The sequence below is a fragment of the Anomaloglossus baeobatrachus genome, chromosome 3, assembly GCF_048569485.1.
Source record: "Anomaloglossus baeobatrachus isolate aAnoBae1 chromosome 3, aAnoBae1.hap1, whole genome shotgun sequence".
NCBI lineage: Eukaryota > Metazoa > Chordata > Amphibia > Anura > Aromobatidae > Anomaloglossus > Anomaloglossus baeobatrachus.
Window position 1 is genome coordinate 470,880,409 of NC_134355.1, and position 17,683 is coordinate 470,898,091.

A 17,683-nucleotide genomic window follows, 5' to 3' on the forward strand; every position below is an offset into this window, starting at 1 on the left:
CCACCCACAAGTAGAGATAGAGCAAAAACCGGAACAACCGGAGCCTCTGTCTACAACAACAGTCGGTGATAACACACGGAACAAGAAACTGCCAACAGGCAACAGGGAGGGTGCTGGGTCTCCCATTACGGAACTATAAGAAAAAGAATTTACGGTAAGTAAACAAAATTCTCTTTTTCTTCATCGTTCCTATGGGAGACCCAGACCATGGGATGTCTCAAAGCAGTCCATGGGTGGGAAATAAACAGAAAACTGAGAAGTAGGCGAAAACTAACTTCACAAATGGACGACAGCCGCCTGAAGGATGCGTCTGCCCAAGCTCGCATCTGCCGAAGCATGAGCATGCACTTGGTAGTGCTTCGAAAAGGTGTGCAGACTAGACCAAGTGGCAGCCTGACAGACCTGCTGAGCCGTAGCCTGATGCCTGAAAGCCCAAGAGGCACCGACAGCTCTGGTCGAGTGTGCCTTGATCCCCGGCGGGGGAGGCACTTGAGTACACTGGTAGGCATCAGAAATGGCCGACCTAATCCAACGAGCTAGGGTCGGTTTAGAAGCCGAGAGGCCCTTGCGCCGACCTGTGGTCAGCTCTCGTGAATCAGAGCCGCGGGACGAGGAAGGAGAGGGGACCCTGCGTCTCCTTTTAGGAGGACGGGGTCTGAGACCAGATGAAGAGTCCTCTGTGAGCTCTGCAGAGCGAGCCGTAGCAGCAGAGGCGCCCTGAGAAGGGGGCTGATGCATGCTCAGCAGAGTCCGGGACAACTCCCATGGAGTCGGCAAAGGACTGGGAGATAGACTTAGAGAAGGATTCTACCCAAGCCGGGGGTTCAGCCACCGGGGCCGGAGCAGCCGGAGGGACCACTGGGGAGACTCCAGGCTGAGGCACCACCATGTTAGAGCAGGCATCACAATGTGGATATGTGCTCGGTTCAGGCAGTACGAGCTTACATGCAGTGCATATTGAGTACAGCCTTGCAGCCTTGCTCCTAGTGTGAGACATGCTGCTGAAGTGGGGGCTCTGAGCCAGAATGACCCCCAGAGAATGTATAAGCAGGTCCACAACCGGAGGTTGTGGCTTACCAGACAGTTTGTGTGCCCTCCAGATCCCACAGCCCGGACCCCCAGAGAGATGCTGCAGTCAGCGCTGATCGGTGTGAGAACGCTGATAAAATGGCGCCGGAGCGAGGAGAGGGGGCGGGACCTACTCTAAGAGCGGGATCCGGAGGGCCAAGGAGATATACAGGGGAGGGAAACATTTCCTCAGAGAGGAGTGTCCCTCCCCTGTGCCGAACGGCCGGTGGGCGGAGCCGCTCTGTCCCTCTGCATGACTGACATGCAGGGGCAGAGAAAACGAAACTAGGCCTCAGGCGAAGCCGGGGCCTAAATTTAACAATGCGGCTGGCCCGCAGGCACCCTTGGCGCGGTTCTCAGGTGAAAACCAGAGAACCGGCCGGAAATGTTACAAAAGTTAAACAGCACACTCTCCCCAACCATAAAGTACAAGGGACCCTCCGACAATAACGTCTCAGATACTTAGCTTGTGAGACGCAGGGCCAGGTCCCTGAGGGATGAGTGCTCCGTCCGGCAAGATCCTGAAAGGGCTGCGGATGGAGACCGGTCTCCTGCAAGGCAGTGAGAACCGTGCTGGCTCCCACTTCAAGCCAGAGCCCGAGGGATGGTGAAGGAGCACGGCATGTAAGGCTCCAGCCCTGAAATCAACCTTAACAACACCGCCGACACAGTGGGGTGAGAAGGGACATGCCGGGGATCCAGGCTGGGACCCGCTTTTCTTCCAACTCTTTCCAAAAATGAAAAAACTGATGAGAATGCATGTGTGGATGTATGCCTCCTGAACACAAAGCATTGAACTGGCTATATTTGGTTATCCAGGGGGTGTATATACTCAGAGGGAGGAGCTACACTTTTTAGTGTAGTACTTTGTGTGTCCTCCGGAGGCAGAAGCTATACACCCATGGTCTGGGTCTCCCATAGGAACGATGAAGAAAACACAATTTAACACACCTGCTCCCCATTCACACTTGAGACCTTGTAAGACTAATGCATCACATGACAGGGAAACTGGCTAGTTGGGCACAATTAGGCCATTTCCACTTAGGGGTGTACTCACTTGGTTTAGATACGGTTTAGATACGAGTAGCTGTGTGTTTAGTTATTTAGAGGACACACCAAATTTATTGTGTTATAGAAGTTGTATACTGACTACTTTACATTGTATCAAAGTGTCATATTGTCAATGTTATCCCATGAAAAGAAAATGTGAGGGGTGTACTCACTTTTGTGTTGCTGCATCTAGTGAAAAAACAAAACAAACAAAAAAAACAACAAAACTGTATTCATTGAAGCCTGACCACAGGCACAGTGTCAAGTGAGCTCCATAATGACTAAGTATGGAGGTCTTCAACAGATCCTTGGCTGCCTTAGCAGGCCATCGAGGGCCCATAATCACATCATGCACCTCGTGGCAAATAGAATGATGCTACTCCATGCTGGCGTGCTGTTAATGCAGTTTGTCAGACATTGAGCCTGTTAACATTATTGGTGGCATGTTATGGCTTTAACAAACAGACATTACCTGCCAGATATGGGGCAAGCTCACCGAGTAAGCTCCCTCCATACACTTGCTACCGAATTACGCCATACATGTATGTCGGATGTTTGTATAGGGTTAAACTCCAATTGCAATCACTGGAATTAAAGGTAGATGCTGGATGTGCAACACAGAGGCATTTGCCAGGTATTATTTGGGCTCAGGAAGGGTATAAACCTACAGAGAATAAAACAACTTTAATCCTCAACTGCATTAAATGCAGGCATTAAAAATCGGTTTATCGGGATCGTTACGAGATTATGGAATAGGAATATCTATACCTTTTATCTTCTTTTAGGAGTTTACGCAATTTCTCTGCACTGGTTTCTATCTTCTTTTCTTTAGTTTGTTCTTCCTTTTCTTCACATTTCTCTCTTTTTTCGAAAGATTTCTTTTTATCAAGTTATCAAAAAGATATTGTTATAACACATCATTTTAGAAGTAATATTCAACAGACCCATCACCCACATTATAGATAACAATCAGCCATGTGTATAGTTTTAAAAGATCCAAGATATATACAAAAGGATAAATGGGGCATAAAAGGTGAAATAGCAATGTCCACATTAAACCCATTACATATAATTTGCCAATAATCATGATAGACATGACATTAATTCACCAAGTATGGAATTCAGGTCAAGGGTTTATTAATATGCCCATAAGTACAATAAGGCACACAGACCAAAATGGTAATCAATAGAGGTTTTGATAAAATGTTCATACAAACCAGTTGACATTGTCCCGAGTCCATTATAGTGGTAGTTTAGGAATCAATCCATTTTCAAAGCAGTAAGATAAGTAATGGATATCCACAGCCACAGCACCAAGAGTTCAAGGCAGGAGGAGACACAAAGAGACACATCATCAGTATTACAGGACACAACAGCTGAAATCAAGTGATCTAGCAGCTAATGGTGATCTCATTTACAAAGCCACAGATCTGATGTGTGAAACCCAGTTACCTACATTACCCCATATCCTAAACAGATTAGTCCTCCAACAAATGTTGACAGAGTCACAAGCTCCCCTCCCCCAAAACAGTAGCTGCAAAGAACGCAAATATAAGCAACATACCCATAGTATATCAACAGCAGTCAATAGTTTACTATACACAGAATTCCAACTATGGCGCTCAAAGAATGCGGAGCCCATTTAAAAAAAAAAAATAAATAAAATGAAAAAAAAAGAGAATTTTGTTTACTTACCGTAAATTCTTTTTCTTATAGTTCCATATTGGGAGACCCAGACATTGGGGTGTATAGCTTCTGCCTCCGGAGGACACACAAAGTACTACACTAAAAAGTGTAGCTCCTCCCTCTGAGCCTATACACCCCCTGGAGAACCAGATCTAGCCAGTTTAGTGCAAAAGCTGAAGGAGAATAGCCACCCACAAGTAAAAACAGAGCAAGAACCGGAACAACCGGAGACTCTGTTCACGACAACAGCCGGTGAAAACACGCGGAACAAGAAACTGCCAACAGGCAACAGGGAGGGTGCTGGGTCTCCCAATACGGAACTATAAGAAAAAGAATTTACGGTAAGTAAACAAAATTCTCTTTTTCTTTATCGTTCCTATGGGAGACCCAGACATTGGGACGTCTCAAAGCAGTCCATGGGTGGGAATCAACAGAAAAACTGAGAAGTAGGCAGAGCCTAACTTCACAAATGGGCGACAGCCGCCTGAAGGATGCGTCTGCCCAAGCTCGCATCTGTCGAAGCATGAGCATGCACTTGGTAGTGCTTTGAAAAGGTATGCAGGCTAGTCCAAGTGGCAGCCTGACAGACTTGCTGAGCCGTAGCCTGGTGCCTGAAAGCCCAAGAGGCACCGACAGCTCTGGTCAAGTGTGCCTTGATCCCCGACGGGGGAGGCACCTGAGAACACTGGTAGGCATCCGAAATGGTCAACCTAATCCAACGGGCTAAGGTCGGCTTAGAAGCAGAGAAGCCCTTACGCCGACCTGTGGTTAGCACAAAAAGAGAGGTGCACCGCCTAAGAGCAGCGGTGCGACACATAGATCCGGAGCGCCCGCACCAGATCCAGAGTATGCAACGCTTTTTCAAAGCGATGAACAGGAGCCGGACAAAAGGAAGGCAGGGTAATGTCCTGGTTAAGGTGGAAAGGAGAAACCACCTTAGGGAGAAAGTCCGGAGTCGGACGGAGAACCACCTTGTCTTGATGAAAAACCAAAAAAGGTGACTCCGAAGAGAGCGCAGCCAAATCAGAGACTCTCCTGAGGGAAGTTATGGCCACTAGAAAGACCACTTTCTGTGAAAGACGAAACAAAGAAACCTCCCTAAGAGGCTCAAAGGGGGGTTTCTGCAAGGCCGTGAGGACCAAATTGAGGTCCCAGGGATCCAAGGGGCGTCGGTAAGGCGGAATGATGTGAGACGCGCCCTGCATGAAGGTGCGGACCTGAGCCAGCCGGGCGATACGCCGCTGGAACAGCACTGACAGAGCCGAGACTTGTCCCTTGAGAGAATTGAGGGACAGTCCTAGCTGCAGACCGGACTGTAAAAAGGACAGAAGGGTCGGCAAGGAAAAAGGCCAAGGAGCATGGCCGGAAGAGCGACATCAGAACAGAAAAATTTTCCAAGTCCTGTGATAGATTTTGGCCGAGGAAGACTTCCGGGCCCGAGTCATAGTGGAAATGACTTCAGGAGGAATACCAGAAGCCGTCAAGATCCAGGACTCAAGAGCCAAGCCGTCAATCTGAGAGCCGCAGAATTCTGGCAGAAAAACGGACCTTGTGAGAGAAGGTCTGGACGGTCCGGAAGATGCCACGGCACCACTACGGACAGATGGAGCAGGTCTGGGTACCAAGCTCGCCTGGGCCAGTCCGGAGCAATGAGGATGACCCGACGGCCCTCCATTCTGATCTTGCGCAGGACTCTGGGCAAGAGAGCTAGAGGGGGAAACACGTAGGACAGACGAAACTGGGACCAGTCTTGAACCAGAGCGTCCGCTGCGAAGGCCTGAGGATCGTGGGAGCGAGCCACGTAAATCGGAACCTTGTTGTTGTGACGGGATGCCATTAGGTTCACGTCCGGAGTGCCCCACTTGCGGCAGATTGACAAACACTGCCGGATGCAGGGACCACTCGCCACTGTCCACGGTTTGACGGCTGAGATAATCTGCCTCCCAGTTTTCCACGCCTGGGATGTGGACTGCGGATATGGTGGACTTGGAGTCCTCCGTCCATTGAAGGATGCGTTGAACCTCCAACATTGCCAGGCGGCTGCGTGTCCCGCCTTGGTGATTGATGTAGGCAACCGCTGTCGCATTGTCTGACTGGACTCGGATGTGCTTGCCCGCTAATAGGTGGTGAAAAGCTAGGAGAGCCAGGAGCACGGCTCTGGTTTCCAGCACATTGATCGAGAGGGCTGACTCGGACGGAGTCCAAGTGCCCTGTGCTCGGTGGTGGAGACATACCGCTCCCCAGCCGGATAGACTGGCATCCGTGGTGAGGACCACCCAGGACGGAGCCAGGAAGGAGCGTCCCTGAGACAGAGAGAGGGGCCGAAGCCACCACTGAAGAGAGCTCCTGGTCTGTGGCGACAGAGCCACTAACCTGTGCAAGGAGGAAGGCCGCTTGTCCCAACAGCGGAGAATGTCCAGCTGCAGAGGACGCAGATGGAACTGGGCAAAAGGAACAGCCTCCATTGACGCCACCATCTGACCCAGCACCTGCATCAGGTGCCTGATGGAATAACGGCGGGGCCTCAGCAGAGAGCGCACCGCCAGTTGGAGGGACTGCTGTTTGATTAAGGGCAACTTCACAAGTGCCGGCAGAGTCTCGAACTGCATCCCTAGGTACGTGAGCCTCTGGGTCGGAGTGAGAGTGGATTTGGGCAGATTGACCAGCCACCCGAATTGGGCTAGAGAGGCGAGAGTGAGCGAGACACTCCGCTGACAGTCTGCGCTGGATGAAGCCTTGACTAGAAGGTCGTCCAGGTAAGGAATCACTGCCAACCCCTGGAGGTGCAGAACCGCAATCACTGCTGCCATGACCTTGGTGAATACCCGAGGGGCCTTGGCTAACCCGAAGGGGAGAGCCACGAATTGGAAATGTTCCTCTCCGATTGCAAAACGTAGCCAACGCTGGTGAGAAACTGCAATTGGCACATGCAGATAGGCATCTCTGATGTCGATGGATGCCAGGAAATCCCCTTGGGTCATTGAGGCAATGACTGACCGCAGAGATTCCATGCGAAAATGCCGCACCTGAACATGCTTGTTGAGAAGCTTGAGATCCAGGATGGGCCGGAAGGAACCGTCCTTTTTGGGGAATAGGAAGAGATTTGAGTAGAAACCTCTGAACCGTTCCCGGGCGGGAACCGGTACAATTACTCCGTTGGCCTGTAAGGATGCCACGGCCTGAGAGAAGGCGGCGGCCTTGGAACAGGGGGGAGTTGACAGAAAAAAATCTGTTTGGCGGGCTGGAAGAGAATTCTATCCTGTAGCCGTGGGAGATGATATCCCGCACCCACTGATCGGAGACGTGTTGAAACCACGCGTCGCCAAAGTGGGAGAGCCTGCCACCGACTAAGGACGTTGCTGGCGCGGACAGATAGTCAAGGGGAGGCTGCCTTAGTGGCAGCAGCTCCTGCGGTCTTCTGTGGACGCGCTTTTGTGCGCCAGTTTGATTTTTGGTCCTTGGCTGAGTTAGTGGACGAGGGCTTAGAGGACGACCAGTTGGAGGAACGAAAGGAACGAAACCTCGACTGGTTCCTACCCTGGACAGGTTTCCTGGTTTTGGTTTGTGGCATGGAAGTACTCTTCCCGCCAGTAGCTTCCTTAATAATTTCATCCAGTTGTTCACTGAATAGCCTGGACCCAGCAAAAGGGAGCCCAGCAAGGTACTTCTTTGAAGAAGCATCTGCCTTCCACTCTCGAAGCCACAAGATCCTGCGGATAGCGAGGGAATTAGCCGAAGCCACCGCAGTGCGGTGAGAAGCCTCCAGCATGGCAGACATGGCATAGGATGAAAAAGCGGAAGCTTGGGAAGTTAAGGCAACCATTTCGGGCATAGATTCCCTGGCGAGGGAATGCATCTCCTCTAGAGAAGCAGAGATGGCTTTGAGAGCCCACACTGCTGCAAAAGATGGGGAGAACGAGGCCCCTGCCGCCTCATACAGATTTGGCCAGAAGGTCAACCTGACGGTCAGTGGAATCCTTAAGAGAGGTGCCATCAGCCACTGATACCACGGTCCGGGCTGAGAGTCTAGACACCTAGGGGTCTACCTTTGGTGAATGAGCCCACTCCTTGACCACCTCAGGTGGAAAGGGAAAATGGTCATCAGAACCACGCTTTGGGAAGCGTTTGTCAGGACAGGCCCTAGGCTTGGTCACAGCGGCCTGAAAACTGGAGTGGTTAAAGAACACACTCTTTGTCCTCTTAGGCAAGGTAAACTGGTGCTTTTCTGCCAGAGAGGGTTGCTCCTCTGATACTGGCGGATTGAGGTCCAGTACAGAATTAATGGACGCAATCAAATCACTAACATCTGAGTCACTTTCGGACAGATCAATGGGGGACATGGAGGTAGCCTCCGAGCCCCCTATAAAGGCATCCTCCTCGTCCCGCGAGTCAGCCTCTGAAACAGAGCCGCGGGACGAGGAAGGGGAGGGAGCCCTACGTCTCCTCTTAGGAGGACGGGGCCTGGGACCAGATGAAGAATCCTCTGTGAGCTCCGCTGAGAGAGCCCTAGCAGCAGAGGCACCCTGTGAAGGGGGCTGATGCATGTTCAGCAAAGTCCGGGACAGCTGTCCCATGGAGTCAGCAAAAGACTGGAAGATAGACCTAGATAAGGATTCTACCCAAGCCGGGAATTCAGCCACAGGAGCCGGAGCAGCCGGAGAGACCACTGTGGGTGCGATTCCAGGCTGAGGCTGTGTCAGGTTAGAGCAGGCATCACAATGTGGATATGTGCTCGGATCAGGCAGCACGAGCTTACATGCAGTGCATACTGAATATAGCTTTGGAGCCTTGCTCCTCGTGTGAGACATGCTGCTGAAGTGGGGGCTTTGCCAGAGTGACCCCCAGAGAGTATATACAGAGGCCCACAACCAGAGGTTGTGGCTTACCAGACCGCTGGAGCGGTGTTGTTTGCCCTCCAGATCCCGAAGCCCGGACCCCCAAGCACCTCAGCAGGGATGCTGCAGCCAGTGCTGATTGCAGAGAAAATGCTGATAAAATGGCGCCGAAGCGAGGAGAGGGGGCGGGGCCAACCCTGAGAGCGGGATCTGGAGGGCCAAAGAGACTTACAGGGGAGGAGACATGTACTCCGTGAGGAGCGTCTCTCCCCTGTGCAGAACGGCCGCTGGGCGGAGCCGCACTGTCCCTCTGCATGAATGACATGCGAGGGCAGTGAAACCGAAAGTAGGCCTCCGGCGAAGCCGGGGCCTAAATTTGAGCGGTGCGGCCGGCGCGCAGGCACCATCGGCGCGGTTCTCAGGCGACAGCCAGAGAACCGGCCGGAAATGTCAGAAAACTCACTAAGCACACTCTCCCACCATAATAAAGTACAGGGACCCCCAGAATATAAACGTCTCAGGTACTTAGCTTGCTGAGACGCAGGGTTCCAAGTCCCTGGGGATGAGTGCTCCGTCCAGCAGGATCCTGAAGGGCTGCGGATGGAGACCGGTCTCCTGCAAAGCATGGAGAACCGTGCTGGCTCCCACTTCAAGCCAGAGCCCGAGGGATGGTGAAGGAGCGCGGCATGTAAGGCTCCAGCCTTGGAATCAACCTTAACAGCACCGCCGACACAGTGGGGTGAGAAGGGACATGCCGGGGGTCCAGACTTGGACCCGCTTTTCTTCAAACTCTTTCCAAAAATGAAAAATCAGATGAGAATGCATGTGTGGATGTATGCCTCCTGAACACAAAGCAATGAACTGGCTAGATCTGGTTCTCCAGGGGGTGTATAGGCTCAGAGGGAGGAGCTACACTTTTTAGTGTAGTACTTTGTGTGTCCTCCGGAGGCAGAAGCTATACACCCCAATGTCTGGGTCTCCCATAGGAACGAAAAAGAAATAAAAAAATTGTTAACCCCAGAAAATGAGTATTTGCAAAATTTTTCCTATTGAACTTGGCTTAAGCGGGCTTTACAGGTGAAAGCACCCGGCCCTGTCTGTTGTGAGTCACGGGCAAATCACAGCTTGTGGCACACATCGCTAAGAACGGTCAGACGTACTTACCTGCCTAGCCATGTTGCTGTGGCCGGCAAACCGCCTCTTTTCTAAGGGGGGGTTCGTGCGGCGTCACAGCGATGTCACTAAGCGGCCGCCCAATAGAAGTGGAGGGGCAGAGATGAGCGGGCGGAACATCCCGCCCACCTCCTTCCTTCCTCATTGCGGGTGGCCGCAGGGACAGGGATGTTCCTCGTTCCTGCGGTGTTACACATAGCGATGTGTGCTGCCACATGAACGACGAACAACCTGTGTCTTGCAACAGCAACGATAATTGGGAATAGAACGACGCGTCAACGATTAGGTAAGTAATTTTGATAGTTAACGGTTGTTCGTGCGTGTCACACGCAACGACATCGCTAACGAGGCCGGATGTGAGTCACGAATTCCGTGACCCCAACGACATCTCGTTAGCGATGTCATTGCATGTAAAGCGGCCTTTAGGGTGTAATAGTGGTTGCAAAGCAGAATAAACATTTTTTGCCTCTTTGTTATGGAGACATCAGTAATCAAAGAATTTAGCACCTAACGAGTTCCAAAGACGTTAAGTCGAAGTGGGTGTTGAGAGTTTTCACTGGGCTCGGGAACTTCTTCCTGTATGATTCTGGCCAATCAAAAGCAGGCAGCAGCATTTAAGGAAAGAAGATCACCATAGCTTAGAGCAGATTTCTCGGAAGATGCTTAACAGACAGCCCTGATCTCCTGGGTCTAAAGGTACCGTCACACTAAGCGACGCTCCAGTGATCCCACCAGCAACCTGACCTGGCAGGGATCGCTGGAGCGTCGCTACACGGGTTGCTGGTGAGCTGTCACACAGGCAGATCTCACCAGCAACCAGTGACCAGCCCCCAGCGACGCGTGGAAGCGATGCTGCGCTTGGTAACTAAAGTAAATATCGGGTAACCAACCCGATATTTACCTTGGTTACCAGCGCACACCGCTTAGCGCTGGCTCCCTGCACTCCTAGCCAGAGTACACATCGGGTTAACTACCCGATGTGTAGTCTGGCTATGTGTGCAGGGAGCCGCTGGCTATGTGTGCAGGGAGCAGGGAGCCGGCACTCGCCGCGTGTGAGCGGCGGACGCTGGTAACAAAGGTAAATATCGGGTAACCAAGGAAAGGGCTCCTTGGTTACCCGATATTTACATTGGTTACCAGCGTCCGCAGAAGCCGGCTCCCTGCTCACTGCACATTCAGTTGTTGCTCTCTCGCTGTCACACACAGCGATGTGTGCTTCACAGAGGGAGAGCAACAACTAAAAAATGGTCCAGGACATTCAGCAACAACCAACGACCTCACAGCAGGGGCCAGGTTATTGCTGGATGTCACACACAGCAACATTGCTAGCAACATCGCTGCTACGTCACAAAAGTCGTGCCTCAGCAGCAATGTTGCTAGCGATGTTGCTTAGTGAGACGTGGCCTTAACCTCCTGCATGATTAGATTAACAACTCCCTTCAGATAAAGGTTTCTGTGGGGGCAAGGGGAGCATAGATAAATTTAGCACTGTTACATTACAAACCCTTCTATCAGCTCTCCTGATTACAAAGTGTGCGAGTATCACATGTATGGCTGCTGTGCTGAGGCAACTTCTACTCACTCTGTAGTGAAATCAGGGCTGTCATTACATATCACAAGAGTACTCTGCCTATTCTGGACTACAATGTGAGATGCAATGACATCCTGCTCATCTCACTGCAGAGCGCTTACAAGTTCAGCACAACAGGGGAGGGCCAGCACAGCAGAGGTGACCATATTTTGAGAGGAGAGATTATAGAAGGGTTTGTGCCCCTCCCCCCACACCAACTTCATGTAGGAGGTTTGACCAGGAGACCAGGGCTGTATCTGGTCACATGGTGACAAATCTGCTCTAAGCAATGGTGAATGCATGTTCTTCTTTCCTTTGAGTGTTGCTGCCTGCATATGATTGGTCAGCATCATGCATGGATAAGTACACACCCCCAATTAAAACGGACAACATCCACTAAGAATTAAAAAAAGGCTTTTATTCAGCTCTGCTTCCAATATTCCACTGTGTATCAGGTAAGGAAAGGTCCTTTTTTAATGTTTTTGAGTCCTCTTAAAAAAGACCCGAGTGTCTGAACATTCCTATAGCTGATAATTTGGTTTACCAGCATGACAGTTGCAGCCATTGCTTGTAGCTTTGCACACCGATTGGCTGCAGTTGTCCTGTGCGTAGACGGCACATGATCAGCTGCAGGCAAGTATAGAGACTGCTGTAGGACCAGAGAGCGCCAAACCAGAGCACCAAGAACACTTACTTTATTATTTCATAATATTCTAAGCTGTTCTCATTTATATCTGGAGAGCCCCTTAAGTATTAATTATTGAGAAATAGCAGCTTGTATTGAAGTTCTTAGGCCATGTGCCCACGGGAGCTTGCTTCTGCGGATTTTGCCGCGGAAAACCTGCGGCTTTATCTGGATTTTCCAGATAAATCCGCAGGTTTTAGCATGTACAGACACTCCCCATGTTATCCTATGGGACATGTGGAGTGTCTGTGTCCACGTTGCAGAATGTGCGACTGCGGAATATGTTGCGGATATCCCGCAGCCGCACATAACTGCATGTCAATTATTCCTGCGGATTCACCTGCAGATGGTCCCATACTTACCTGCCTTGATAGCAGACACCCAGTCACTTTCCCTCGGTGCACAGGAGGCTGGAGCGTGGTGGATCCATGAGCAGGAAGGAGGAGGTGGGTAGGGCCTGCACGAGCTCCGGTCATGTGACAGCCGGAGCTAGTTTAGGCCCGCCCACCTTCTCCTGCACAGTGTAGAGATGCTGACAGACACCGGGGAGAAGTGCTGTGTGATGGAGGCAAGTATGAACTCCCCGATCACTGCAGCACTTGTTCTGCATTGAGGATGCAGTGCCGAAGCCATGGTACTGTATTCTCAATGCAGAATGCCCGCACCATATCCGCAGGACATTCCACAATACAACTGCAGCATGGAAACAGACAAAGTTGTGCTGCGGGTTTCTGGGAGCTCCTGCGAAATGTCCTGCGGATATAACCGCAGGACACTTTCCCCCGTGGGCACATAACCTTTATATTGATATTTTTGAGCTACTATAAGGCTAGCATCTTGCTCATTTGTCCCCGGTTCATAGAATATTGAGAAAATAAAGTCTCACCTGTATACATTGGCGCACTTTGTTCAGAGCCTCCTCAGCCTCTACGAAGGATTTGTCTATGGTTAAAGCCTTATTATAATAACTCTCTGCATTCAGTAATTTATCCTCTTCCTCCAACCTGTAATTAGGTCATCATGTTAGCTTTAACATACCAGACTTAAGGTGCATGTACACTGAAAGATTATTATGAACAATACTACTTCTTAGGAGCAGAGGTGAGCAACCCGAACTCTGATATTTTTGTAAAGTCTGTGTTCAGTGCGAATGCCAAACTTTAGAGTTCATGTTCGTAGTTCAGGTGCTTTACATATGCATATTACATATGCATACCACTCGAGGGAGCATCGCTGTGCTCGGGTACACGCGTAGCTCAGCCAAGTGCGAGCCGCTTCCATTGTTATAAATGGTTCCGCACTGGACGTAACATCAATGTTATTAGATGCGTGTTCCCAGAAAAAAATAAAAAATAATTACAAGATGAAAACCCCCGACCCCAGAAGTGCTGTTAATGGCTGGCTGTATGTGTGTGGAGACCCAAAATGCCCAATCAGTAACTTTCAATGAGGTTCAGGTTAAGTCTAGGTCCAAAGCAGAAATTTATCTAAAGTCAGGCTGAACCTGCAGAACCCGAACTTAAACAGGTCCGCTCATGTCTACTTAGGAGAGCTTGTTTCACGGTAATCTTTCAACATAAACTAACTGCCAATCATCAAGAAAAAAAAAAAATGCTTGTTTTATAGTGTGAAATTAATTTAGCGGGCTTAAAAATCACTGTTCTTGGCATCACATTATCCAGAGGCCTGCGCTGCAGAGAATGATAGTCCTACAATCAATTAAGAGGACTGCCTGCGTAACTAAACTACTAAAAAACTAGTGATCAGTAAATATTTACCAGTGGTTTTGTGCCACCACTGTTTGAAGGATTGCAGAATAAATGTACAGATTAAAAATTAGGATGATAAAGTTTTAACTAAGTGATTGTTTAATTTTTATTTCACAAATCAATACTACACTGGAAAAAACGGATTTTTGTGTACTCAACGTAAAATAGTTTTCTCTTAGCCATCATTGGGGGACACAGGACCATGGGTGTTATGCTGCCTATCCATAGGAGGACACTAAGTAGATGCAAAAGCATAGCTCCTCCTCTGCAGTATACACCCCCTGGCCGGGCCAGGCAAGCTCAGTTTTAGTACACAAGCAGTAGGAGGAAAAAAAAACCAAAAAAAAAAAACAGTAAAAACTTACCTCAACAGAGGAACATGAGAAAAGAAGAGTCATAACCAAATAAGGTACTGAGAGAACCAAGGCCCAACAGGGCAACAGGGTGGGTGCGGTGTCCCCCAATGATGGCTAAAAGAAAACGATTTTACGGTGAGTACACAAAAATCCGTTTTTCTCTGACGCCTCATTGGGGGACACAGGACCATGGGACGTCCTAAAGCAGCCCATGGGTGGGAAACATAAAAGACGACAACACAACCCAAGGACTAGGAACCAGTCCGAGACAGCCTGGAGCGCCTACTGAGAGAGGTGCTCTACTGCCGTTTGCAGATTTTTCCTACCCAGATTTGCCTCAGTTGAAACCTGGGTATAGACTCTGTAATGCTTTGAAAACGTATGTAGGCTAGACCAGGTCGCAGCCTTACACACCTGTTCCACTGAAGCCTGATGCCGAATGGCCCACGAAGCGCCAACTGCTCGCGTGGAATGAGCCCGCAACCCACTATGAACGGGCTTGAGTTGCAAGCGGTAGACTTCCTGGATCGCAGAGCGAATCCAGCGAGCCAGCGTCGCCTTTGAAGCTGCCTTTCCCTTCTTAGGCCCCTCAGAAATGACGAACAAGAAGGGAATTTTGTTTACTTACCGTAAATTCCTTTTCTTCTAGCTCCTATTGGGAGACCCAGACAATTGGGTGTATAGCTTCTGCCTCCGGAGGCCACACAAAGTATTACACTTTAAAAAGTGTAACCCCTCCCCTCTGCCTATACACCCTCCCGTGGATCACGGGCTCCTCAGTTTTGGTGCAAAAGCAGGAAGGAGAAAACTTATAAATTGGTCTAGGGTAAATTCAATCCGAAGGATGTTCGGAGAACTGAAAACCATGAACCAAAAGAACAATTCAACATGAACAACATGTGTACACAAAAAAACAACCAGCCCGAAGGGAACAGGGGTGGGTGCTGGGTCTCCCAATAGGAGCTAGAAGAAAAGGAATTTACGGTAAGTAAACAAAATTCCCTTCTTCTTTGTCGCTCCATTGGGAGACCCAGACAATTGGGACGTCCAAAAGCAGTCCCTGGGTGGGTAAAAGAGTACCTCAATAAAAAGAGCCGAAACGGCCCCCTCTTACAGGTGGGCAACCGCCGCCTGAAAAACTCGCCTACCTAGACTGGCGTCTGACGAAGCATAGGTATGCACTTGATAGTGCTTCGTGAAAGTGTGCAGACTAGACCACGTAGCTGCCTGACACACCTGCTGAGCCGTAGCCCGGTGCCGCAATGCCCAGGACGCACCCACGGCTCTGGTAGAATGGGCTTTCAGCCCTGAAGGAAGCGGAAGCCCAGAAGAACGGTAGGCTTCGAGAATCGGTTCCTTGATCCACCGAGCCAAGGTTGACTTGGAAGCCTGCGAACCCTTACGCTGGCCAGCGACAAGGACAAAGAGCGCATCTGTACGACGCAGGGGCGCCGTGCGAGACACGTAGAGTCGGAGTGCTCTCACCAGATCCAAAGAGTGCAAATCCTTTTCACATTGGTGAATTGGATTAGGGCAAAATGAAGGCAAGGAGATATCCTGATTGAGATGAAAAGGAGATACCACCTTAGGGAGAAAATCCGGGACCGGACGCAGAACCACCTTATCCTGATGAAACACCAGGAAGGGGGCTTTGCATGACAGCGCTGCCGGCTCAGACACTCTCCGGAGTGATGTAACTGCCACTAGAAATGCCACCTTCTGCGAAAGACGTGATAAAGAGACATCCCGCAGCGGCTCGAAAGGTGGCTTCTGAAGAGCCGTTAGTACCCTGTTAAGATCCCAGGGTTCCAGCGGACGCTTGTAAGGTGGGACTATGTGGCAAACTCCCTGCAGGAACGTGCGGACCTGCGGAAACCTGGCTAGGCGCTTTTGAAAAAATACGGAGAGCGCCGATACTTGGCCCTTGAGAGAGCCGAGTGACAAACCCTTGTCCATTCCGGATTGAAGGAATGAAAGAAAAGTGGGTAAGGCAAACGGCCATGGAAGAAAACCGTTATCAGAGCACCAGGATAAGAAGATTTGCCAAGACCTGTAATAGATCTTGGCGGACGTTGGCTTCCTGGCTTGTCTCATGGTGGCATTGACATCCTGAGATAACCCTGTAGACGCTAGGAGCCAGGACTCAATGGCCACACAGTCAGGTTGAGGGCCACGGAATTCAGATGGAAAAAACGGGCCTTGAGACAGCAAGTCTGGGCGGTCTGGAGGCGCCCACGGTTGACCCACCGTGAGATGCCACAGATCCGGGTACCACGACCGCCTCGGCCAGTCTGGAGCGACGAGAATGGCGCGACGGCAGTCGGACCTGATCTTGCGTAACACTCTGGGCAGCATCGCCAGAGGAGGAAACACATAAGGCAGTCGAAACTGCGACCAATCCTGAACTAACGCGTCCGCCGCCAGAGCTCTGTGATCCTGAGACCGTGCCATGAATGCCGGGACTTTGTTGTTGTGCCGTGACGCCATGAGATCGACGTCCGGTGTTCCCCAGCGGCGACAGATCTCTCGAAACACTTCTGGGTGCAGAGACCATTCCCCCGCATCCATGCCCTGACTGAGAAAATCTGCTTCCCAGTTTTCTACGCCCGGGATGTGAACTGCGGAGATGGTGGAGGCTGTGGCTTCCACCCACTGCAGAATCCGCCGGACTTCCTGGAAGGCTTGACGACTGCGGGTGCCGCCTTGGTGGTTGATGTATACGACGGCAGTGGCGTTGTCCGACTGGATACGGATCTGCCTGCCCTCCAGCCACTGATGAAAAGCCAATAGGGCTAGATACACTGCCCTTATCTCCAGAACATTGATCTGAAGGGAAGACTATCGGAGTTCAGGTTCCCTGAGCCCTGTGGTGGAGAAAAACCGCTCCCCACCCTGACAGGCTCGCATCCGTGGTGACCACAGCCCAGGTTGGGGGTAGGAAGGATTTTCCCTGCGATAGAGAGTTGGGAAGGAGCCACCACTGAAGTGACGTCTTGGTTGCAAGGGAAAGAGAGACGTTCCTGTCGAAAGAAGCCGACCTCCTGTCCCATTTGCGGAGAATGTCCCATTGGAGTGGCCGCAGATGGAATTGCGCGAACGGCACTGCCTCCATTGCTGCCACCATCTTCCCCAGGAAGTGCATGAGGCGCCTTAAGGGGTGTGACTGACCCCGAAAAAGTGATTGCACCCCTGCCTGCAGAGAAAGCTGTTTGTCCCGCGGTAGCTTGACTACCGCTGACTGTGTATGAAACTCCATCCCGAGGTAAGTCAGTGATTGGGTCGGTGTCAACTTGGATTTCGGGAAGTTGATGATCCACCCGAACTGCTGGAGAGTCGCCAGAGCGACGGTAAGGCTGTGTTGACACGCCACCCGAGAAGGGGCCCTGACTAGGAGATCGTCTAAGTAGGGAATCACCGAGTGGCCCTGAGAGTGTAGGACCGCCACAACGGATGCCATGACTTTGGTGAAAACCCGTGGGGCTGTCGCCAAG

At 50.8% G+C, this 17,683-nt stretch overlaps 1 protein-coding gene across 1 annotated transcript in view; it reads right to left on the reverse strand.

Moving 5' to 3' along the window:
- The window catches only part of TTC14 (tetratricopeptide repeat domain 14), an 84,932-nt gene that overhangs the window by 14,731 nt on the left and 52,518 nt on the right, over window positions 1-17,683 (reverse strand). The window contains 2 exon segments of the mRNA XM_075340587.1: window positions 2,887-2,996; window positions 12,954-13,071. Of these exon segments, the coding sequence (XP_075196702.1) occupies window positions 2,887-2,996; window positions 12,954-13,071 (228 nt within the window).